General features: G+C 50.3%; 2 protein-coding genes across 2 annotated transcripts in view; both read left to right on the forward strand.

Moving 5' to 3' along the window:
* NOF1 (U3 small nucleolar RNA-associated protein) overlaps positions 1-25,018 on the forward strand; it is a 195,449-nt gene that overhangs the window by 72,802 nt on the left and 97,629 nt on the right. The gene's annotated exons all lie outside the window — the stretch shown is intronic.
* Positions 18,973-19,562, forward strand: LOC147448866 (uncharacterized). The gene has a single exon (XM_086522524.1). It carries the CDS (start codon positions 19,011-19,013, stop codon positions 19,560-19,562), a length of 552 nt encoding a protein of 183 aa, XP_086378650.1. The 5' UTR covers positions 18,973-19,010.

The raw sequence follows: 25,018 nt of genomic DNA on the forward strand, positions 1-25,018 counted from the left end.
TCATTCGATTCAAGCTTAGGACATGTTCTTTTTATGTGACCCTTAATGTGACAATGAAAACAACGACCTTCCTTAGAATAAGTGCTTTGCTCTTCCGACGTGATGTATCCTCCTACAATTCCTTGTGCTACCTTTTCATCTGGAGTAAGCTTAGGTTTAGCAATTGTGTTAACCTTACCCTTAGATTCATTGGAAGAATTCTTTTCTGAGAGACTGTTGGAAGATTGGTTAGAAGAGTTACCGTTCTTACCGTTCTGAGGGTTCTGAGAAGTCTGCGAGGTACTTGTGGAAGTCTTGTTCTCCTTAGGCTTTCCCTTGTTGTGCTTCATCTCTTGTGCGAGAGCAATCGCTATACCGCCTTGTTGAGATCGATTGGATTGAGTACTTCGACATCGTACTTCATATACTCGTCCAATCCAAAGAGAAAAGCCTCTTTGCGCTCATCATCCGATTTTTGAGTGCCTAGCTGCAAAACACGATTAGAAAAAGACACGACTGGCATACCATTTTGCTTGAGAGCGCGCAATCGTCCTTCAATCGTGCAAGGTACTGAGGTGGCATAAACCGCGCCTTGAGCTTGTCTTGGAAATCAACCCAATTGAAGGAAAGGGGCATGAATTCGTCGGCGTCCTCTAGGTGCGTGGCTAGCTGTGCCTCTTGCCATGTGTGGTACCAATTGATGGCATCACCGGCAAGGTACATAGCTGCTGTCAAAACCTTGCTATTTCCAGTCTTCTTAGTTGTCGCAAAATAAGCATTAAATTGATGCAACCAAGAATGAATAACCGTAGCATCCATCTTACCATCATACTTACTGAAAGTCAACTTCTCTGTGACTGGATGGTTGGAATCTGCATCGTGGCTTGCATCACTTGAGGAACTCCCACGATCTTTGGGTGGTTCGGTCTTCGAGGCTAGCACTTGTTGAAGCGATTCTTGAGTGCGTAGCTCTCTTTGAGCTGCACGCTTGGCCTCCCTTTCTTCTTTTCGTTCATTTCTTTCATCGCGCTCGCGTTCGAAAGCAAGGCGATTGGTTTCTTGTTGTGCCAACGCAACTCGATTCGCTTCTTGTTGTTGTATTGCATTTCTTTCATTTCGTTCTTGTTGTACCAGCATCATGTCCATCATTGACTTGACCATCATCTCCATAGGAGTTAGTACAACTCGTGGCGTAGATGGCGAAGGGGGAGGGTCGAAAAAATCTCCTGGTGGGGAAAAATCTTCGTCTCCTCTCTCATGCTCATCACCTGTATGCGAAGTATCCATTCCGCTTCGGGTGACGACCATGCACTATGATCTTTGGTTCTTAAGTTCATGAGGAACTTGGGTTCTTGAGGGTCTTGGGTTCTTGGGTTCTTGAGGATCTTGAGGTTCTTGAGGTTTTCTTTCGCTTGCAAACCGTGTTTGAGAAGGATCTTCTCTTCACCCGAGTTCTACTCCTTTCTGCGGGCGCACCCCTTGGCGGCCTTGCGCTCACACCAAGGTTGCTTTTTCCCACCTCACGTCGATTGGCCGGCCGCTAAGTGCACGGTCCGCTCTCAATGAGTGAAAAGAGACACAAGGGGAGGCTGGACAAGCCCTTCTTTCCTAGGATTCTTGTCACTCTTCAGAAACACGATTAAGAATCGACACGCCCAAGCGAACTTGGGTTCGTGCGACCTCAACAAGCAAAAAAAAAAATATGTGGTTCTTATGGTTCTTTCCTTGAGTGATACAGAACACTGCCAAAGCTCTGATACCAATGTTAGGTGCAGTGGAATGATTGTTTGCGCTTTGCTCAAGATGAGTGCTCCGAACTGTGCTCAAGGTTCCTTTTAGTTCTTATGGAAGGGAGAGCCTTCCATTCTTAATGGAAAGTGCTATGATCACAAACAAAGTGAATGGACACTGTGCGTGCAAGTGTATGAGACTGAGAGATAGAGAGAGAAGAGAGAGACAACACCAGAGACGTTGTAAAACCCTCCTCCGAAGGCCCCACTCTCGTCGGCGAGAGTGATCTACTTATTGATTGCACAAAGTGGTAAAATGCGGATACAGTAGACTGATGCAACTTGGGACTATGCTGATGACGACGACGACTTTAGGGCTGAAATCTGTGGTCTTCTAACTGTTGAAATTCGGTGGCTGAAAATGACTGTTTTGGCTGCGTTTTCGAGGCTGAAAATGGGGGTCTTCTGCATGGCCTTAGGGCTGAATCTGCGGTTGTTCTAAATACTGAAAACGCTGAGCTTTCTGCTGCAAAGGGGGATGAACCCTAGGAAACATGAGGCCGACTACCAACCAGGTGGCCTCTCTGAGTGCTAACCATGGGGTTCCAGACAAGGGGCTTCCGTAGGCGCTCCTTCGTGCAAGTAGGCTGTCTCTGCTCCAGGCCTCGCCGCAAGAGCTCCCAAGATCGAAGCAAACTCACAGCGAAACGGTCCTGTAGTCTCCTGCTCAAACCAACTCTGCGCATCTCTGTGAAGATCCATCTGGTCGAAGGTTGCCAGGGTCCTCCTGCCTGAGGCATCCTAGCACGAAGCCGTTGTAGCAAGAACTCCTTCCAGGGCTCCTCACCTGGAAGAACTCCTCTGACGATGAACTTCCCAAGAAGGGCTCTTCTCTGCTGTGCTGGGTCAATGATCCCAAGCCCCTCCTGTTAACAAGGAAGAGTGATGACCTGCCAAGCCACTTTGGCTCGGGCTATCTGAGTGTCACGTCCTGACCAAAGGAAGTTCGTGATCAGCCTCTCTACCTGGCTGATACAAGAACTCTAGAAGATCCAACAAGAAGTGATGTACCACATAGTCGCCAACAACACCTGGTTGGCCACTACTACAGCCAAAGAAAATCGTGTTGAGCTCCAATGTAACAACTTTCTCTTGATAGACAGGAGAAGGGGAGCAATCTGCTACAAGTCCAAACCAACCTGACAACCCAAGTACTGAACTGCAGTCCTTGGGGGAATCCACCTAAAACCCTCTCATGGCATCCAATCGGGTACAGGAGCACTACCAACTGAGAAAGCCACTGTCTTTCTCCAGTTGATCAGTGTGCCCGATGCACAACAGAAGGTCTCGAGAGCCTTCTCACACCTGTGAAGGTTGGCCTCCTGTCCATCTAAGTACAAGGCTGAGTCGTCGGCAAACTCAGCGTCCAGAAGCTCATCTCTCCGAATAGGGAGTGCTAAGCCTAGTAGACCAACCTGCTGCGACACCAAAAACTTGCTTATCGCCTCCGCATAGAACAAAAAGAGGAAGGGGGCAAGTGGACAGCCCTTTTTTTCCGAACGTGTGAGCATGAAGCGATCACCTCTACCTCTCGCTAAAAGTACCTGACTATGAGCCTGTCTGTACAAAGCTGACACCCTTTTGATCTAAGCATCTGAGAAGCCCATCCTGCGTAGAGTGCCCTCTAGAAAGTCCCAGTCAACTCTGTTGTATGCCTTCTCAAAATCGAGAAGAAGAATCACTAGGTCGTCACCACGGAGCCGTGCCAGGGTAGAAGCTCCCAAAAAGTAAAGATGTTGTCAAGGATACTGCGTTCCTTGACAAAACCCGTTTGAGTCCCATGTATAAGGCCCTCTAGAAGTGGCTGCATTCTCAAACTCAGAGCCTTGGCAAGAATTTTGTAGGCTGAGTTGAGGATGGTGATGGGGCGCCACTGTCGAATCTCATCCAAGGAGCCACTCTCCTTGGGAATGAGGTAGATCAAGCCCTCACTCATGCTGTTAGGCATTACTCCTGTGTGCAAGATGTACTGAACAGCACTACAGAGATCTGGGCCAAGCAAGTCTCAATACTCCAAGAAAAAACTGGGAGTCTGTTCATCCTCACATGGATAGCTACCACAGGGGAGGGCCTTAAGAGGCGTGTGTAGCTCCTCAAGCTGAAGTGGTAGCTCAAGCCTCTGACGCATCTCCTCAGTCACAAGACAAGGCATCTGTGCCCAAACCTACTCCTTGCATGCATCCTGACGCTCTGATTGGGGCTCTGCAGACAGTAGCTCACGGTAAAAGTCAGTAGCAACTGCACGTATATCCTCGGGCTCATAAGCAACTGACCCGTTGAGCCTTCTCAACCGACTGACCTTGGCATACGAATGCCGAGGTCCCACTGCCTCAAAGAAAGCACCCGTCACTTTGTCGCCCACCTGGGTCCACTGAGCTGCCTGTCGGTGGAAAGCAAACTCATGTCGCCTCTCCTCTGTGCTAACAAGCTCCTGACGAGCCTACTGTAGCTGCTCCTCCAACCAAGGACTGTCTCGATGCTGCTCCTACATCATCTATAGCGAAGCAATGTCCCGTCTGAGACGTTGCTCCTCCTCTCTCGCTGCAGCCCGGCGAGCTAGAAAAAAAACGGCTAATCTGAGCTAGGCCTAAGGCCACTCTGTCAGCAGGAGAATCCTGCCTGTCCAAGCTCTTTGTCCAGAGAGCCTCTACCCGCTCTCTGAGTGCTGAGTCCAACAAGACCCTCTCTGGGATGCGAAGCATCGTGCTCCCACTGCTCTGCCTGTCTGCCACTCTGAGGATCACTGGTGGATGGTCCGAGAAGGAAGTCCCTGCGAGAATGCCCACTGTCCATCCCAAGTCACTGAAATGGTCACCGGTGTAGAAGCGATCTATCCGCAATAGATTCACTCCTCCCACTTTGGGGTCTGAACGAGAGTAGGCAAGGTTGTCTGGGGGCCTCACAAAACCAGAGTGCTGCCAAACATCCGAGACCCTCTGAGTCATACAAAACCTCTCGCAAGTTGCCAGCTCAACTCCATGCACAGTAGCGTGGCTACCACCAATCTTGTCAGAAGGGTCCTCCAACATGTTGAAGTCCCCTCCTATGCACCAGTGTTCTGCCTGCGGCAGAGACTCAACTATCTGTGACCAAAACTCTGCTCGAGCACTCGCCACATTGGGCGCATAGATGTTCAAGAAGCCCACTAGGCAACCCTGAACCTGCATAGTAATCCATTGAGCCCTGCCTGACACAATAATCCCTCTGTCCACAATGGCCTGCTGCAAAGAGTTCGCAATAGTCATACATACCCCAGCCAGGATGCCTCCAGGTCCAAAAGCAGCTGACCAAAAAGTGTCATATCATTCACGCAAGAGCTGACCACAACGTCTGATGCGGCTCTCACACAGATGGTGCTCGTGAAGCATAAGGAGATCAATCTCTCCTCCCACAAGGCAACGTTGAAGCTCCTGTCGCAGTGGGCCCCGCTGACGTTGAAAGTGGGGCCCACCTAGTCCCTGCACGTTCCATGAGATGATCCTCATGGGGAGCGAGAGAGAACAGAGGCTGCCGCAGCAGCTAGACGGGCTATCTTCGAGGTTGGCTTGGATAGGGAATAATCCGCATTTGAACGTCCTCTAGATAGGCGTGACTGCAACGAGTGCGTGGCCCAAGCCCAAGTAGAGCGAGCCGTACGTAAAGCAACCTCCTCTGTCCAAGAATCCTCATGAATGTATACATAGCATGGCAAGCACTGTGTATCAGCAAAGAAGTAAACCACAATGTGTCTACATCCTGCTGAATCTGGAGGTGTCACCGCAAACTTGGCCAATGGCCATAGATTTTGAAGCATGTCTGTAACTCCTAGTTCTCCCATGTGGTGAGAGAAGTCTAGGACCAGTGTGTGCAACCATCCCAACACTGAGTCGAGAGTCCACTCTGTCTGGTCCCTGCCGCAGAGGGGAAAGGAGAAGCCAACTGCTGAGTCCAAGGCCTCTGGAGTCTGTCCCCCTAGCTGCAAGGAACAGAACATGGACCCTGAAGTAGGCTGTCTCATGGTCTGTTGAGGGGTCGTCGAGAAAACGAGTGAAGTCATAGTTGAAGAAATCCCATCGGCGTCGGATGTCAATGCTCGTCAGACCTCGAGGGATATCTGCAAGGGGGGACGTCTGTACCTGTAGAGGGGGCCGCAAGAAAGGCTGACCCTCTCTCGCCAAGCGACTTGTGGCAAAGGCGCTGCCAAGAGGCCTCCTAGCAGCCGGAGAAGGCCCTGCCCCCTGGGACGACTGTGGAACTGAAGCGTGAGGTGGGGGAGAAGGAGCAGGGGGAGCAGTGGAGAAGAGGTGCGGGGGGGGGGGGAGCGGTAGAGGTAGAGGGGCGGGAGGAAGAGGCGGCTGGAGCAGGAGACGGGGGGGAGGATGAGGAAGAGGGGGGGAACTCTGGAGGGGGAGGGGTTGTCGAGGGTGAAGCTGGGGTGGGGGCTGGAGTAGGGACCTCATCCTGCTCAAGAGGACCAAACCGGTTTCCCGTGGGAACCAAGTGCTGCTGAGTAGGCGCCTGAGGACCACTCTGAGTGCTAGGTTGTCGCTGTGGCCCCTATCGTCGTCGACCACGTACCTGCTGCTTTCTCTCCTCCGTTGGAGCCCCAGGCTCAGAGGGTGGCTCTGCATGTGTGCGCTGTGTCTGTCTGTGTCTGCTGGCCAGCCCTTGCAGGCTGGGGTTGAGGCTGTGGTGTAGGTCGAGGCTTCCTCCGTGGATAGGCTTTGCTAGATGGCCCATCTGTCGACAAATGAAGCACTGGTTCTGGAGGCCCGAATACTCCACACTTTGTCTAAACCAACCTCCACTCACCCGAGGCAGAAGAATAACCTTCGGGAGTGTGTACTCGAGTGTCTCTGACCAAAACGCGAACTGAGGGAATGCCAGCTACCTTGGCAGCTACTGAGGCTACCATGTGAGGTGTCTCCAGGATCGTCCCAATGGTTAGCCGATCCTGGACAAAAGTGGTAAGTACTCTCTCCGCAAACCCGGAAAGCAGACGGAGATGGGGATGTCTGCATCCACTACTAGAACATCCGAAGCAGGGTCAAAACCATGTCTCCACTGTTGAAAGTGGGCTCGTGTTGCTCGGATGGTCAATGGACTCATGGAGATGACCTTGGACACCATCTTGGAGGTCTCAAACTCGATCTGATAGTAACCTCGTTCGAGTATCTGTAGGTCCAAGATCTTGCCCACCTCTGCGAGAAGGCGGGCCTGGAGAAGGTCACGCAGCTCTCCTCTGCTAGGTCGGGTGCCAAGAATCTTGCAGATGACAGAAGTTGTTTGCAAACGCTCTACCTCTGTGGCTAGGCTCGCTTGCTCTGCCGGCGAAAGAGCAAGTCGAATGGTGGGCTCAGCAGGGTCGGGTGAGGGGGCTTCGCACGAGTCCCTCTGTGGTGGAACTGGAACCTCCATTTGTGTCTACTGTTGTGTCGAAGATGCGGGCGGTGAAGCAACTCTGCAGCCAAGCGCGCCGAGCACTGTCCAAAGAAACAGTGCTACCAGAGCCAAGTGCAGGAGGCTTCGGGGAGAAGAAGGCGAGGGGGGAATAACGGATAAGGCGGGCGGAGTTCGATACCTCAAGAGGCAGCCAACGGGCGGGCAGGGTTGGGGGGTGGGGTTTGAAGGGCGGCGCGAGAGGGGGGTTGCTGGCGGGCAGCGCGAGCTAGGGGACAACGGCGGGTATGCGCAGTAGGGGGTGGGCGGGCTGGGCTGCCGCGTGCAAGGGAAGGCGGGGGGGACACCGGACTTATTAGCCACTCCCACCCATACTTCATCACACATCGGGGGTGCTACCGTCTTCACCGCTGTCTTACAGGGCTTAAGCCATTAAGATCATTTGCAATAGAAGGATCAAGATTTGCTTCGAACTGCTGTTTTTCTTATAATCAGTGGTGGATGTCTATAGCTATCAAGCCACACACTCCAAGGACTTGGCAAGCTTTAAATTTTTTTTTAGCCCAAAGCTGTATGGTTTCTAACATCTTCCTTCAAAGTGCAACTTCTGGCAGAGTGGGGTATCCTGAAATGCTTGCCATGGAAACCCTAGCAGATTACGACTTGAACTATTTGGACATCTCTTAGCAGGTGTCTCTTCTCAAGATGATAATCTTGGAGGTCAAGTGTGATTGACAAGTCTTGGGACTACCATCACCGCCACACGAACATTGCTTGTCGAGGCTTGTTTTGACTATTCAAGAGTTTGTGGATCATGCTGCGATCGGCTACGACCTTATGGAAGGAATCTAACCCTAATTTTGGTGCAGGTTTGAGGATGGAAAGTCAGTCAACTTTTCGAGCTCGATTGATGCCGAGATTGCTTTTTAAGTTTAAGTTCTGTTTGGAACTTGTTTGGTGGTCCTATTTGGAATTTGTTTGAAATGGATGGTATTTGTTTTGAGCCTGTTGGTGCTGATTTGAAATGTTTTGACTTTAATTTTAATACTGGTTTCATTGATTGATGATTTTACTCCCTGGTGTAGTGGTAAGAAATGCTGTTTTGGTATTGTTTGAACCTTGGAACGACGCAAACGGGATGTCTGGGGAGCGTTTCGTTGTATGCTTGAAAAATATTGTTGTTGTTACTCTCGCTCGGACGTGGATGGTTATGCAGGAGGAGTATTAAGAAGTTTGAGCAGTGGTTACTCTTAGCACCTCCAAACGACCCCAGGTTGCGGTCTGGGGGGCGTTTGGTTGTAAAAGGCCTCTATATCTCCCGGCCCGAACATTTTTAGGTTATGCGGGAGGAATGATGAGGGAGTCGTTGAATATCTCTCGGCTCGGACTTTGTTAGGTTATGTGGGAGGAGTGTTCATCGGCGACTTTATGTTTCTGTGTCTTGTAGCATGCATATGTGAGCATTTGTGTTGCATTGTGATGTGCGAACCACTGAATATTCCTAATTGGATGAGATTGCCTAGGTTATGTAATTGTAGTGCTTCAAGACACTCGTGGAATATCAGTGCGGTCTGGGTGCGATGGCTAATTTTACTACATTGGAATATCAAGAGTTCCAATCTGGACGAAAGGAGAAGCCAACTCCTTAACAAAAGAGCCGAGAGGAGAAGCCAACTCCTTAACAAAAGATGAGCAAACTGATTGTCCCTTGGAATGACCCTCGAAAATTTTTGAGCTAACTTGAGTTGTTTTGTAGATATGTCATAATCGCGGACGATTACTTTCTTTCAAGAAGGGGGGATGTCACAAAGTGTTGACGTGTCAAGCCACTAAAGAACGGAGCCAACCTTTAGATCCTTGCCAAGGGGCCAAATTTCTAAGAAGCAGCAGCAACAGAAGAAGAAGTTTTACAGACTTACAAAGTCTTGACGAGTGGCCTATTTTTAAAGAAGAGTTTCCAACAACTCATGGGACCCCATCCGATGGGGCCCAAGTGACATAAAGGCTTAAAAAATAAAGCAGAACACACTTAGAAGACTTTGCACAACAAAATATGATGATGTGGCACCTGTACAGACGTTCCGCAATTCGTGATGGATTTTTAGGAAAATCCCAAAATTTTAGGAAAGTGTTTTTTTGGGTGAGCTTTTCATATTTGATGCTTTTAGGCTTTGGGCCTTTAAATATGAGCCTTGGGGGCCCTCTTTGGCACTCTTCAGTGCGCAGATTGCAGAGAAGGTGCTCCCGGATTGTTGTACTTTGCTAATCAGCAATAATAAAGAAATACCGAAAGGGGGGACCAGCGTTTGGGGCCAGTGCTCTCTTGGGGTGGAACTTCGCCACTCCGTGTCTCATGTCGTGCTTTCTCTCTTTTAGTTCGGTTGTTATTGAAGTGCTAAAAGGCTGTTCAGTTTGTTCTTTTCTATTGGCACGTGGTGCCCGTGGAATCAGAGCGTCAGGCGTGTGCTTTTTTGAAAGCATACCGGTGGTACAAAAGAGAAGACAGAGCACACCGGAGAGTATTAGAATTTTATTTGAAAGCATCTTCGGGTCTTGGGTTGTTTTTGCTAGAGCCGCACAGACACGAGAGAATTGTTGGGAATTAAGGAGTAGTTAAATAGAGATTAGAGTGGTTCACTTAATGGAGAGAGAATTTTCACATGAGAGAGAGAGAGAGAGAGAGAGAGAGAGAGAGAGAGAGAGAGAGAGAGAGAGAGAGAGAGAGAGAGAGAGAGAGAGAGAGAGAGAGAGAGAGAGAGAGAGAGAGAGAGAGAGAGAGAGATGTGTAGGAGGCTATAGTGTCACTTTCACAGGACACATAGTTAGTACAGTTGGTCTGGTCTGGTTCACACTGGACGGACTCTCTGGGCTGGGCAGTGACACGTGGCAGGATACAGACGGTGGTGGTTTAGTGGACATCGTGACCAGGTCACCACCACCACCACTCGGTTTAGGTGGCTGACATTTATGAGCCGCTGGTGATCTTCTCCATATCTGGTCCAGCGTCGTCGTCTAGAGGATAGAGTCTATACACATAGCACTGCTTCACCATCCTTGCACATCTGAGCCTCGACAACCCATTGTACCTGTGTATCCCGGGCTGGAGTTGAGTGTGTTGCCACGCCAGAGTCTGTATTAGTTATTTGAGATAGTCGAGTCATATGTTGTGGTCTGTTGTTGTGTCTCTGTGAGCTCAGTTGTTGTCTATTTGTTCCTTTGTTTTTAGTCTGTTTTGAGTGAGATTGTCACGCACATTGCATTGAGGAGCACCCACTATAGAGAGCATGACACACTATCCGCGCTACAGGTGCTCTCATTTTGCCGATCACGGTGGGACCTCAACTGAAGTCTCACTCTTTGTTGAGAATACAAACAGTGAAGCTAGTGGTTTTTACCTAGCTTCGCCTACCTTGCCTTGCACTGTGTGCTCCAACTGGTCTAGTCCTCTCGCGCTAGTCCTCTCTCGCCCTGGTCCAACCAGCCCTCTTCCCTGGACTAGTCCTTTCTCGACCTTGGTCTAGTCCTCGTTGACCTTGGTCTAGTCCTCCTCGTCCCTGGTCCAGCCTGGGTCTAGTACTTGCCTGGACTAGTAGAGTCTAGACCTGTCTTCAGCCTGTTAAAGGTTTTCTTGCCCAAAGCTTGGTTGGATTGGTGGTCGTTGCATGACATATACAAGGCCGGCAGTCAAGCGTCAGCGCACTACTGAGTCCTCTGAAGTACTACAACAGAAGACGACCCTTGGTACCTAGTAGAAGTCCATCAACTCATCACCCATACCTCCACATACGACATCACCCATTCCTCCATCCGGTTCCACATCTTCCCGATCACCTTCTCCAATAAAAGTCTCTCCTATTTTGTTACAGCAGGCTATTGAGCAACGGGCTCCTGAGCAAGGGGCCATGGAGGCGTTGGCTAGTGTTTTGGCCACAGTAAACATCAAGTTTCCTACCTTCAAAGGACTCTCTTCAGAAGATGTTGACGACCATGCAAGGAGGTTTGTATCTCTCTGTAGGGGTCGTGGTCTTAATAGAGAAGATGCTTATTTGGTACTCTTTCCATCTACCTTGGATGGCTTAGCAGACAAATGGTACAGCCAGTTTGCAGAGAACCATTTTGCAACTTCGGCAGCCTTAAGACAACAGTTCTGTGTAGCATTCAGGCCAGGTGACTACAAGGAGAAGGTTTTGGACGAGTGGCCAACATGGTGCTCCAGCCAGAGGAGACTTTTGCAGAACTTATGACTAAAACCAAGTCTCTGGTTGCCAAGCTTCCCTAGCAACCCGGTGAATTTATGGTTAAGAAGTGGGTGGACCTCCCAAAACTTCGCAGCAAAAACTGCGAGAGAGTCTCCGACCTGACGCCATTGTTGCTACTAGGATAGAGGGAGCTAGGAAGCTGTTCACCAACTCTCCTCAGGTAGAGACCCCCTCAGTGTTTTTGGAAAGTCCTTTTGATCCTTTAACTTCTTTACGCAGGGAACTTGAAGCCCTAGAGTTACAGCGAGCTCTTCAAGAGGAGAGGTCCTTCTCTCTTAGACAAGAGAAGCCTCCACATCACGAGGCATTGGAACACATCAAGCACGAGCTAGAAGAGCTCAAGTCTCAGCAGGAGACTAAGGCTATGGTTTGGTGTAGCTCATGCCCCTCTCCAGAGCACCCTCCACAAGAATGCCCCCTTCGGGTTTACTGCCACTTTTGTGAGAAGTCTGGACATGAGGAAAAAGCTCTCTCTCTCTCTCTCTCTCTCTCTCTCTCTCTCTCTCTCTCTCGTGTGGGCAACATGTGCCTTGCGTGCTTAATCCAAGGAGGGGATGGTGTAGAGACAGGTAGCCTACGCTAACTCTCTCTCTCTCTCTCTCTCTCTCTCTCTCTCTCTCTCTCTCTCTCTCTCTCTCTCTCTCTCTCTCTCTTTGCTGCGCCCTCGCCATGACCTGTTGCACTGCCTGCGCGCGCCCAGCTACCTGCGCGCAGCCTGTCTCGCGCGCCTAAATACTTGCGCGCATCATTTTTTAGCTTTCGTTTTTGGGCCTGCCTGCGCGCATTCCCACTGCCCCTGCCGGTCAAGTTCTTCTCCCGTCTGCCCACCAGAACGCGTCAGGCCTGCCCACAAACAAATCCGCCAGCAATTAACCCCCCACCCAGCATACCTGCCTGTTCCCACGGCTCACCCTTTTTCAACCTTCAATACAAAGGGACCACCCATTTAACGGCTATGGAAAAAGGGGCCACAAAGGATGAAATGGCCAAGATGGAGGAAATGGCCAAGAATACAAACAGTGAAGCTAGTGGTTTTTACCTAGCTTCGCCTACCTTGCCTTGCACTGTGTGGTCCAACTGGTCTAGTCCTCTCGCGCTAGTCCTCTCTCGCCCTAGTCCAACCAGCCCTCTTTCCTGGACTAGTCCTTTCTCGACCTTGGTCTAGTCCTCGTTGACCTTGGTCTAGTCCTCCCCGTCCCTGGTCCAGCCTGGGTCTAGTACTTGCCTGGACTAGTAGAGTCTAGACCTGTCTTCAGCCTGTTAAAGGTTTTCTTGCCCAAAGCTTGGTTGGATTGGTGGTCGCTGCATGACATATACAAGGCCGGCAGTCAAGCGTCAGCGCACTACTGAGTCCTCTGAAGTACTACAACAGAAGACGACCCTTGGTACCTAGTAGAAGTCCATCAACTCATCACCCATACCTCCACATACGACATCACCCATTCCTCCATCCGGTTCCACATCTTCCTGATCACCTTCTCCAATAAAAGTCTTTACAAGGGTTTGTCCCTCTCTCTCAGCCTTGGTCCTTAAATGCATCACTGAATTCGTTTGGTGATTTCCCGACGTGACCCTCGGGTGGCGTGACTAACAAGGGAACATGGACTGACTAACATGGCATGAAAAGACTTTTTACTCCCCCGAGGGGGAAACTTGCTTCCATTCCCCGTTGACATGCCACGATACGGCATGGAAGCGCTTTTCCCTTTGTCGGCAAGTCCGCAAGGTAATTTGTCTTTCACTCGTTTGCGTGCACGCGAAGCAAAAGCAGTTCCTTGCTGGCTTGCCGGCTCTAGCCCAAAAAAGTAAAAAGTAAAAAAAAATAAAAGTCTCTCCTATTTTGTTACAGCAGGCTATTGAGCAACGGGCTCCTGAGCAAGGGGCCATGGAGGCGTTGGCTAGTGTTTTGGCCACAGTAAACATCAAGTTTCCTACCTTCAAAGGACTCTCTTCAGAAGATGTTGACGACCATGCAAGGAGGTTTGTATCTCTCTGTAGGGGTCGTGGTCTTAATAGAGAAGATGCTTATTTGGTACTCTTTCCATCTACCTTGGATGGCTTAGCAGACAAATGGTACAGCCAGTTTGCAGAGAACCATTTTGCAACTTCGGCAGCCTTAAGACAACAGTTCTGTGTAGCATTCAGGCCAGGTGACTACAAGGAGAAGGTTTTGGACGAGTGGCCAACATGGTGCTCCAGCCAGAGGAGACTTTTGCAGAACTTATGACTAAAACCAAGTCTCTGGTTGCCAAGCTTCCCTAGCAACCCGGTGAATTTATGGTTAAGAAGTGGGTGGACCTCCCAAAACTTCGCAGCAAAAACTGCGAGAGAGTCTCCGACCTGACGCCATTGTTGCTACTAGGATAGAGGGAGCTAGGAAGCTGTTCACCAACTCTCCTCAGGTAGAGACCCCCTCAGTGTTTTTGGAAAGTCCTTTTGATCCTTTAACTTCTTTACGCAGGGAACTTGAAGCCCTAGAGTTACAGCGAGCTCTTCAAGAGGAGAGGTCCTTCTCTCTTAGACAAGAGAAGCCTCCACATCACGAGGCATTGGAACACATCAAGCACGAGCTAGAAGAGCTCAAGTCTCAGCAGGAGACTAAGGCTATGGTTTGGTGTAGCTCATGCCCCTCTCCAGGGCACCCTCCACAAGAATGCCCCCTTCGGGTTTACTGCCACTTTTGTGAGAAGTCTGGACATGAGGAAAAAGCTCTCTCTCTCTCTCTCTCTCTCTCTCTCTCTCTCTCTCTCTCTCTCTCTCTCTCTCTCTCTCTCTCGCTCTCTCTCGTGTGGGCAACATGTGCCTTGCGTGCTTAATCCAAGGAGGGGATGGTGTAGAGACAGGTAGCCTACGCTAACTCTCTCTCTCTCTCTCTCTCTCTCTCTCTCTCTCTCTCTCTCTCTCTCTCTCTCTCTCTCTCTCTCTCTCTCTCTTGCTGCGCGCCCTCGCCATGACCTGTTGCACTGCCTGCGCGCGCCCAGCTACCTGCGCGCAGCCTGTCTCGCGCGCCTAAATACTTGCGCGCATCATTTTTTAGCTTTCGTTTTTGGGCCTGCCTGCGCGCATTCCCACTGCCCCTGCCGGTCAAGTTCTTCTCCCGTCTGCCCACCAGAACGCGTCAGGCCTGCCCACAAACAAATCCGCCAGCAATTAACCCCCCACCCAGCATACCTGCCTGTTCCCACGGCTCACCCTTTTTCAACCTTCAATACAAAGGGACCACCCATTTAACGGCTATGGAAAAAGGGGCCACAAAGGATGAAATGGCCAAGATGGAGGAAATGGCCAAGAATACAAACAGTGAAGCTAGTGGTTTTTACCTAGCTTCGCCTACCTTGCCTTGCACTGTGTGGTCCAACTGGTCTAGTCCTCTCGCGCTAGTCCTCTCTCGCCCTAGTCCAACCAGCCCTCTTCCCTGGACTAGTCCTTTCTCGACCTTGGTCTAGTCCTCGTTGACCTTGGTCTAGTCCTCCCCGTCCCTGGTCCAGCCTGGGTCTAGTACTTGCCTGGACTAGTAGAGTCTAGACCTGTCTTCAGCCTGTTAAAGGTTTTCTTGCCCAAAGCTTGGTTGGATTGGTGGTCGCTGCATGACATATACAAGGCCGGCAGTCAAGCGTCAGCGCACTACTGAGTCCTCTGAAGTACTACAACAGAAGACGACCCTTGGTACCTAGTAGAAGTCCATCAACTCATCACCCATACCTCCACATACGACATCACCCATTCCTCCATCCGGTTCCACATCTTCCTGATCACCTTCTCCAATAAAAGTCTTTACAAGGGTTTGTCCCTCTCTCTCAGCCTTGGTCCTTAAATGCATCACTGAATTCGTTTGGTGATTTCCCGACGTGACCCTCGGGTGGCGTGACTAACAAGGGAACATGGACTGACTAACATGGCATGAAAAGACTTTTTACTCCCCCGAGGGGGAAACTTGCTTCCATTCCCCGTTGACATGCCACGATACGGCATGGAAGCGCTTTTCCCTTTGTCGGCAAGTCCGCAAGGTAATTTGTCTTTCACTCGTTTGCGTGCACGCGAAGCAAAAGCAGTTCCTTGCTGGCTTGCCGGCTCTAGCCCAAAAAAGTAAAAAGTAAAAAAAAATAAAAGTCTCTCCTATTTTGTTACAGCAGGCTATTGAGCAACGGGCTCCTGAGCAAGGGGCCATGGAGGCGTTGGCTAGTGTTTTGGCCACAGTAAACATCAAGTTTCCTACCTTCAAAGGACTCTCTTCAGAAGATGTTGACGACCATGCAAGGAGGTTTGTATCTCTCTGTAGGGGTCGTGGTCTTAATAGAGAAGATGCTTATTTGGTACTCTTTCCATCTACCTTGGATGGCTTAGCAGACAAATGGTACAGCCAGTTTGCAGAGAACCATTTTGCAACTTCGGCAGCCTTAAGACAACAGTTCTGTGTAGCATTCAGGCCAGGTGACTACAAGGAGAAGGTTTTGGACGAGTGGCCAACATGGTGCTCCAGCCAGAGGAGACTTTTGCAGAACTTATGACTAAAACCAAGTCTCTGGTTGCCAAGCTTCCCTAGCAACCCGGTGAATTTATGGTTAAGAAGTGGGTGGACCTCCCAAAACTTCGCAGCAAAAACTGCGAGAGAGTCTCCGACCTGACGCCATTGTTGCTACTAGGATAGAGGGAGCTAGGAAGCTGTTCACCAACTCTCCTCAGGTAGAGACCCCCTCAGTGTTTTTGGAAAGTCCTTTTGATCCTTTAACTTCTTTACGCAGGGAACTTGAAGCCCTAGAGTTACAGCGAGCTCTTCAAGAGGAGAGGTCCTTCTCTCTTAGACAAGAGAAGCCTCCACATCACGAGGCATTGGAACACATCAAGCACGAGCTAGAAGAGCTCAAGTCTCAGCAGGAGACTAAGGCTATGGTTTGGTGTAGCTCATGCCCCTCTCCAGGGCACCCTCCACAAGAATGCCCCCTTCGGGTTTACTGCCACTTTTGTGAGAAGTCTGGACATGAGGAAAAAGCTCTCTCTCTCTCTCTCTCTCTCTCTCTCTCTCTCTCTCTCTCTCTCTCTCTCTCTCTCTCTCTCTCTCTCTCTCTCTCTCTCTCTCTCTCTCTCTCTCTCTCTCTCGTGTGGGCAACATGTGCCTTGCGTGCTTAATCCAAGGAGGGGATGGTGTAGAGACAGGTAGCCTACGCTAACTCTCTCTCTCTCTCTCTCTCTCTCTCTCTCTCTCTCTTTGCTGCGCCCTCGCCATGACCTGTTGCACTGCCTGCGCGCGCCCAGCTACCTGCGCGCAGCCTGTCTCGCGCGCCTAAATACTTGCGCGCATCATTTTTTAGCTTTCGTTTTTGGGCCTGCCTGCGCGCATTCCCACTGCCCCTGCCGGTCAAGTTCTTCTCCCGTCTGCCCACCTGAACGCGTCAGGCCTGCCCACAAACAAATCCGCCAGCAATTAACCCCCCACCCAGCATACCTGCCTGTTCCCACGGCTCACCCTTTTTCAACCTTCAATACAAAGGGACCACCCATTTAACGGCTATGGAAAAAGGGGCCACAAAGGATGAAATGGCCAAGATGGAGGACAAGCTACACGCCACGATCAAAGAAAACAAGAAATTGACCGACTCGGCCATCACCACTATCATCAACCGCCTCTCCAAACTTGAGAAAGAAGTAGAAGTCTTGAACAAAGAGAAAGAAGAATGGGCAAGGGAGAAGGAAGACAAAAAGGAGGAGCTTGAGGGATGGAAGAAAGAGAAGGAAGAGATGCATGAGCAAATGGCCATCCTCAAGGCCTCAATCGCATCCCTTACCCGCGAGGAAGGGGAAATCAACAAGGACACAAAGGAGGCCATCAAAGAAGAACTCACTAAAGCCCTTACCGAGAGCCTGGAAGACAAGCTCAAAGCTGCAAAGGAGGGATGGGTAGAAGTGCTCAAGAAGAACCTCAAGAAAGAAGCGAAAGAGGACGCCCACAAGGAAGAAGATCTCCTTGTACACACCACCCTTGAAGAGGAGAAGATGCGGAATGCCCGTCGCCTTAATATACGAGTCACCGGCATTGACGAAGGGAAGGAATCCACCCCTGAGAAAGATGGTAAAACCCTATGCAACACACTTGGTTACAAAGTAGAAGACCCAACCCCCTTCACCAAAGCTTGGCGAGCCGGCAAAGACCTCACCAAAAAGAGGCCTCTTATACTCCAATTGTCATCGGAAGAAGCACGCACCCTTTTCATCCGAAAGAGGGTAATCCTACGAGGTCTCAGGGCCCCCCCCATCTACCTAGATGACGACCTCACAAAATGCAAGTGGAGCATAGAAGAGCATGCATGGCCCGGATGCAACAAGCACGCAATGAAGGAAAACGAGCCTCCTATCGCGACGGTCGGGTCATCATCGATGGCAAGGCCGTAGCATAGGGACTCGCGGCCTATGGGACACTATATGAGGAGATACACATGAACTGCAACGGCTCTCTGTGGACACACCCAGGGAGATTGGAGGAGGTGATGCATGACAGAGAAATCATTCTACTCACAGAGACACATGAGAGCTCAGAGAGAGGTCTACCCCGAGTACAGGATTATCAGTGGGAAACCACACACAGGAAGTGCACACGGCACAACACCACTAGAGGATTTGGCGGAGTAGCAGTCCTCTACCGCCGCTCACTCCATAGCAGGATACGGATAGTAGCCCGTGACCCAGGAGCACGCTACATGTGGGTGCGGATTGAGCTCTCTGATGAACACATTCTCTACATTGCCATTTGTTACATCGCACCCAGTGGTTCTAGATTTGCACACAGGCGGAGGAGAGACATATGAGGCTCATACACAGGGCGGAGAGGAGGAGGATGATACACTTTCACCATATGCATGTCTCAGGGAGGAGATCATGGAATACTCCAAGCTGGGAGAAGTTTTCCTCACGGGAGACTTCAACGCCAGGACACAGAGTAGACAGTGACATCTACGACTTTGACGACCCAGAGCTACTCTCCACCATGGAGAACACAGAGGCAGAGAGGTTTTCCAGAGACACCACCACACCGACACCGTACGGGCGACATCTGCTTCGCTTGGGATCACAGTACCGTCTCGTTATCTACAACGGGATGGCGCAATGGCCATCATCTGGAGGCCTGACTTGCATACCACCATCAGTACCTAGCGGCGGCAGTACAGTGGACTACATCATCGGCTTCAGAGAGGCAGCTCACCTGCTCACATCCTTCACCATCCCACCACTACATATTGGGGCTGACCATGCATATCTTGCCCTCTCTTTCACTGGCTCACCCATCTCACACACACCACCTACACTCACACCACACACCACCATACATTTCACACATGAGCTAGCCAGAGTTTACTCATCACATGTCTACGAGGGGATCTACACTCTCAACCCAGATACACCACTCTCTACACTCACTAGCCAGCTTTCCGCAGTTCTACACACCTCAGCCCTCAGCTGCTTTCCACATACTACCCACACTGGTAGATCTCCACCCTCTGGGACAATGCCCTAGAACCGGTGGTATGACGAGGAGTGTAGGGATCTATACAGGCAGCTACGGGCTCGACGAGCCTTGGAGGAGATCACTGAGAGCGGGGTCCGGCGATAGATGAAGGCCATCACACGCCGTAAACGGCGGGCCTTCGAAGAGGCACAAGAGCTTGAGCTAAACCACCTTCTCATGAGTACAGACTGCGCCACCGCATGGAGGATTCTCAGAGAGCCACGCCCTACCACCCCCCTGGAGGATCCTCAGATCTGGCATGATTACGCCGAGCGCCTATACCAGATACCTGGGCAGCCACTGATCCCGGAGCCACCCGACCCTCGACCTACCACCTCGACGTTCTTTACATCTAGTATGGTCAAGAGGGCTATTCTACGCCTCCAGCATGGCCGCTCAGCAGACCACACTAGACTAGAGAGCGAGCACCTCATCTATGCAGCAGACACCCTCTCCCCCTTGATAGCACGTCTCTTCAACCGCGCTTTGGTTGAGGGACTACCAAAGGAGTGGACCATGCACACCATTGTGCCGATCCACAAATCTGGCGACACCTTGGACCCAGGGAAGTACAGGACTATCATGATTGGCCACACATTGGCCAAACTATATGGGGCAGTTCTTGAGGCAGAGCTCAGCACATACGCAGAGGCATGAGGGCTTCGTGCACCAGGTTTGACAGGGTTTCGACGCACTTTCTCGACCATCGATCACATCTTCGTGCTTCGCTGCCTCATCGATGGAGCGAAAGCACGGAAGAGACGACTCTACTGTTGCTTTGTGGATTTCCGCAAGGCTTTTGACACCATCCCTAGAGAGAGACTCTTTCAGCGTCCCCAGGAGCTACAGATACCATCTGAGATGATATGGGCCATTCATTCTTTGTATGCACAGGTCATAGGTAGAGTGCAGTGCCCAAGTGGAGTATCGGACCCCATTGCTAGCACCATTGGTGTGAAGCAAGGATGCCCCCTCTCCCCGACCCTATTTGGCTTGTACATCGACGAGGTAGCAGATTACATCCTACGAGCAGGCAGGGTGGGCTCCGACTTGGCAGGTACACCATTTTTTATTATGTTCTATGCAGATGATATTATGCTAGTTTCTGAGACATAGGAGGGACTACAGAGCCACCTACACGCCTTGGATGATTTTTGCACACATCGAGGGCTCACAGTGAACCTTGGCAAGACCAAGGTCATGATCTTCCACACCTCTAGGACAGTCCGGAGTAGAGCAGTGCTCATGGTAGCAGGTGGACAGGTTGAGGTAGTTGATTCATATGTATATTTGGGGGTGACTTTCACTGGCACCACGGGCAGATTTTCCATGACCTAGGCAGCCAGAGACCGGCTTACACGAGGATATGCAGCACTGGCCACCTTAGAGCGCAGATGCCACCAGGCCCACTTTCAGGAGCCCCGCACCAAGGGGTGGCTTTTTGACACTTTAGTTACACCTACCATGATGTACGCTGCCTTAGTATGGGCACCAGGACTCTCAGCATCTCTTTGGACATAGATAGAGCGCCCACAGATCATATGATCTCTCGTTTGCTCCATAGCAAACCATCAGTACCACACGACATCATCAGAGCAGAGCTAGCGGCACCCCCGATGCTAGTAGACGCCCTCTTCCAGACAGTTTGCTTCATCCAGCGCATGCGAGAGCTTCCACCAGACAGACTCACACGCAGAGCTTTTGAGGCATCGATACAACTACATCAGGAGGGGGGCACCAGAGCATGGTACTCACAGGTCACAGAGTGGTTCACATCCCATGGCTTGGACATCACAGACTTGCCCCCTTTTCAGTATGATCTCGACTCCCCACACATACGCCTCTCACACCATGAGAGGAATCGAGTTCTAAGACAGGATCTCTGGCAGCTATACATCCGAGAGACATGGATCACACCGAGAGAGCCTCTTCCTACGAAGAGGCAATACTACAGAGACCACTTCCTGACCATCCTAGCAGATGGTTTCATCCAAAGACCGAGATACATGGATGTCCATATGCCACATAGAGCACGGGTCGCCATTGGACAGCTCAGAGTATCATCACACCATCTAGAGATTGAGGCAGGGAGAGCTGCACATGTCCCCAGGGCAGAGAGGATATGCACACTTTGCACAACAGACATTGAGAGTGAGGAGCATTTTGTGTGCAGATGTAGAGCATATGAGGGGATCAGAGGCAGATATACGACTTTGTTTGCAGATCAGCCCACCTTACACCAGATTCTTCAGTCCAGAGACTAGCGACTTTTCGGCCGCTTCCTCATAGAGGCACAGCAGCACCGAGATTCTCTCCTTCAGACATTATCAGTCGTGAGAGACAAGCGCCAGACACAGATTACAGATTTCTTCCAGAGGGGCACAATAATACCACCATCCCGGACTACTGTGAGAGAAGTGACTCTACAGCAGGCTGAGGAGGTCCGAGCTCGCAGACGTCCACGTCCCCATGGGTGTAGGGCACCCCGACTTCACCAGAGAGAGATCTAGGAGATCCAGGAGCGCTACTACAAATCTCTAGAGGAGAGACGCATCCGGGCTTTTGCAGATCCAACCTCCATCCTACGGGGATTGTTCACACCTCACCCACCCATGCATCATGTCTTACACCCTGATTACGGGACTGGATGGAGCTAGAGATATGATAGCATTTCTTTCATGATTGTATATACCCCAGCATATAGGATTGCATCTCTCCCCTGTTTTTAGAACTCCACCCTTGTAACACCTCCCTCCTCCCTCAGTCCTTACACAGGATAGCTATTTTTGCTTTGTACCTTTTCATCCTTCACAAGATATCTAGAGGACACCCACCCCATGTACTTTGATTTGTCTCATAGGCCGATTTCGGCCTCCTATGGACGTTAAAAAATCTTTCTTTCTTTCTTTCTTTCTCTCTCTCTCTGAGCTCGACGTGCGCTGGCTGTGAGTAGGTTACGCTGACAGAGTGGTGTGCATTAGGGTTGCTGCAAGGTGGACGTGCAGGCCAGGCCACTCGCTAGGTTATTGCTGCAGGCAGTGTGTGGGCATCGCTAAAGAGTATTCTCTTCTATCATTAGAAAATCTTCTATCGCTAAAAAGTATTCTCACGCTGAAAAGTCTTCTATCGTTGAAGAGTTCTCTATCGCAAGGCTCTTGCACAGTAGCAAGAGTCCTTTGCTCCCTCTATCTCGGAAATTGAACCAGGGGCTGAGCGCGCAGTGCGGAGCTGCTGAACGCGCAGGGGTTGTAGTGATTCCGTGAGGGGAGACTTGACGGATGACTCGTTCAGCGAGAGCAAGGGCTTTGTGGTGCCAGCAGGCTACGTGAGGCAACAAAAGCAGCAGCAGGGCAGAAGTCTCACATGAGGTCCGGGAGGATGGACCTTTCTATACACATTTGCCCACGATAGTGCATTGTCTGTTATCTTGGGGAAAACCAAGGTTATGGTGTTTAACACCACACCATAGTGGGCCAGGAGGTCAACACTCACTTTTACATATGGCCATGAGACGGTGGAGTATACAGATGCATACAGGTATCTTGGGGTAGTCTTCAGTGGACCAGTGTTTTCATTGAGGACAACAACAAAGACTAGATTGACGAGAGCTTATGTAGCCTTGGAAGGATTGGAGAAGATGTGTTCACAGGTTCACTTTCTGGAACCTCGAACAAAGCTGTGGCTTTGTGAGACTCTAGTGGCTTCAACTATGTTTTATGGGGCTCAGAGTTGGGGACCCTCAATAGACCACCATGGAAGATCTGCTAGCAGTGACGGATGGAGAGGCCTCTAGTCTCTACGATCTCTCATCTGATTCGGGCTAAGGCCTCAGTGCCACATGAGATTATGCGAGCTGAGCTAGGCGCCCCCCCCCTCTCGTAGTTAACGCCCTTACTAGATCAGTTTCCTTCGTGCATCATTTATGGGACCTCCCCAAAGATAGATATGCTCGGGTAGCCCTTGAGTCATCTCGACAGCTAGCGCTATAGGGGGACACAACATGCTGGTATGGACAGATGACATCATGGTTTCAGTCACATGGCTTCAGCATGGATAGACTATCCCCATTGCAGTACTCCTTGCACGCACCCTCCCTTTCTCTTGCACGGACAATAATTACTAGACTGGATTTGATTCAGCTAGGCACGAGAAGTACATGGATACAACCGATACAAGAGCTGGGCACGAAGATGGATTTCTATAGAGAGCATCTTCTCCAACTAATAGAAGATGGATATGTGATCAAACCGGCCAATATGGACACTCATTTATCCTATGGGATACGATGTGCTATTGGTTAGATGCACACATCATCGCATCAGCTAGAGATTGAGACTCGCAGAGTTTGGAGACTAGCAGAAGCGTGGATATGCCAATTGTGTCATATAGAGCCAGAGACAGAGTTACATCACATTTGTCATGTCCGGTATACTATGAGATACGAGGCCGCTTTCACTGTCTGTTCAGAGAGGGCTTTGGAACGTTGGCTAGAGTAATGAGATATCAGGATCAGAGATGCCTCGGGTTGTTTTTGCTAGTGCTGCATAGACACACGGAGATTCCTGAGGAGACCAGGCAATGGGAGACATTTACAAAGGGAGATCACTGACTTCTATAGAGCAGGGACTCCGCAGCCAGATGAACATGCATATCAGACTTCAGAGATCACTTATACAAAAGGTATATTAGTGGACAAAGCCACTGAGCTCGAGAGAGCTAGACGCCCACGTCGAGGAGGGTGACCACGACGTCGACGAAGGCTTTAGCAGACTTCAGAGATCACTTATACAAAAGGTATATTAGTGGACAGAGCCACTGAGCTCGAGAGAGCTAGGCATCCATGTGGAGGAGGGTGACCACGACGTCGATGGAGGCTTCACCAGAGGATCAGGACTATTCTAGCACGATATGGGAGATGCCCATTATGACTATTTACAGAGGCGAACACAACCATAGGAACCTCCTCCAAAAATGAGGAGGAAGATCCTGTTGTTGTCCAAACACTTCTCTCTGAAGAAGCTGGAAATGAGTAGCTCTCATTGCAGGAAAAGCACAATAACATGACTTCATCTCGGATTAGGAGAGCAGTCCGCATTGCTGCACATCGTGAGATGTCAATGAGACGGGCACCATGTGCCAATAGAAAAGAACAGTTTGGATGTTTAGAACTTCAATAACAACTGAACTGAAATAGATAGAGAGCACACGCGACACGGAGTGGCGGAATTCCACCTCAGAGAGTACTGGCCCCAAACGTTGGCGTCCCTTTCGGTATTTCTTCATATTGCTTCAACTGAGTACAATGCCAGTATTCCAATCCATACACCTTCACATTGAAGCATGCCAGAGATTGAGCGCTTTGCACATATTTAAAAGCCCTTGGCCTCAAAAGCAGTTACATGAAAAGCTACAAACTCAAAAGCAACTGGTCCAAAAGTTGCCAGCGCAAAATAGGGAATCCCGTACACTGCCATGTCAACACGACAACAAAAAACTCGGAAATCTGTACAGGCTGGCACGTCAGCAGGTCAACGCAAATTTCGGGTTGTCCGTATAGGCCTGCCTCGTCATCATTGGCTGTGCATGTGGGTTCTGCTTTATTTTCTCTATGTGTCACTTGGGTCCCATCGGACGGGGTCCCATAAGTTGGCAGGAACTTTTCTTTAAAAATAGGCCACTTGGCAAGACTTTGTAAGTCGGTAAAACTTCTCCTGCTGATTCAGCTTCTTCACTTAGGGTTTAGGCCTTTGAGCCGGGATCTGCAGGTTGGCTCCGTTCTTCAGTGGCTTGACATGTCAGCAGTTTGTGACATGAGACCTCCATCGTGTTCCCCTCAATGAAGAGAGGTCGGGGTAATCAAGGGTAAAGACGGGGAAGTCGTAGACGAGGATCCAAGGCCTCCACATACCCCAATCTGCCTCAAACTTGGAGAAAACCAGAAAAAAAACAGCCAGCTGCTTCTCTCTCAATCATGTCCAAAACCGCACCAGATCAGCCACATCTAAGCACTTAGGTGGTCGTATCACCATAGAGCTCTGATATTATGTGAAAGGTGGTAGCGGAAGATGCAATGAAGACAAGAACTGGCTCGTGATCCGGTGGGTACCTTCACT

The sequence above is a fragment of the Adiantum capillus-veneris genome, chromosome 10, assembly GCF_014529385.1.
Source record: "Adiantum capillus-veneris isolate H3 chromosome 10, ASM1452938v2, whole genome shotgun sequence".
Taxonomy (NCBI): Eukaryota; Viridiplantae; Streptophyta; class Polypodiopsida; order Polypodiales; family Pteridaceae; genus Adiantum; species Adiantum capillus-veneris.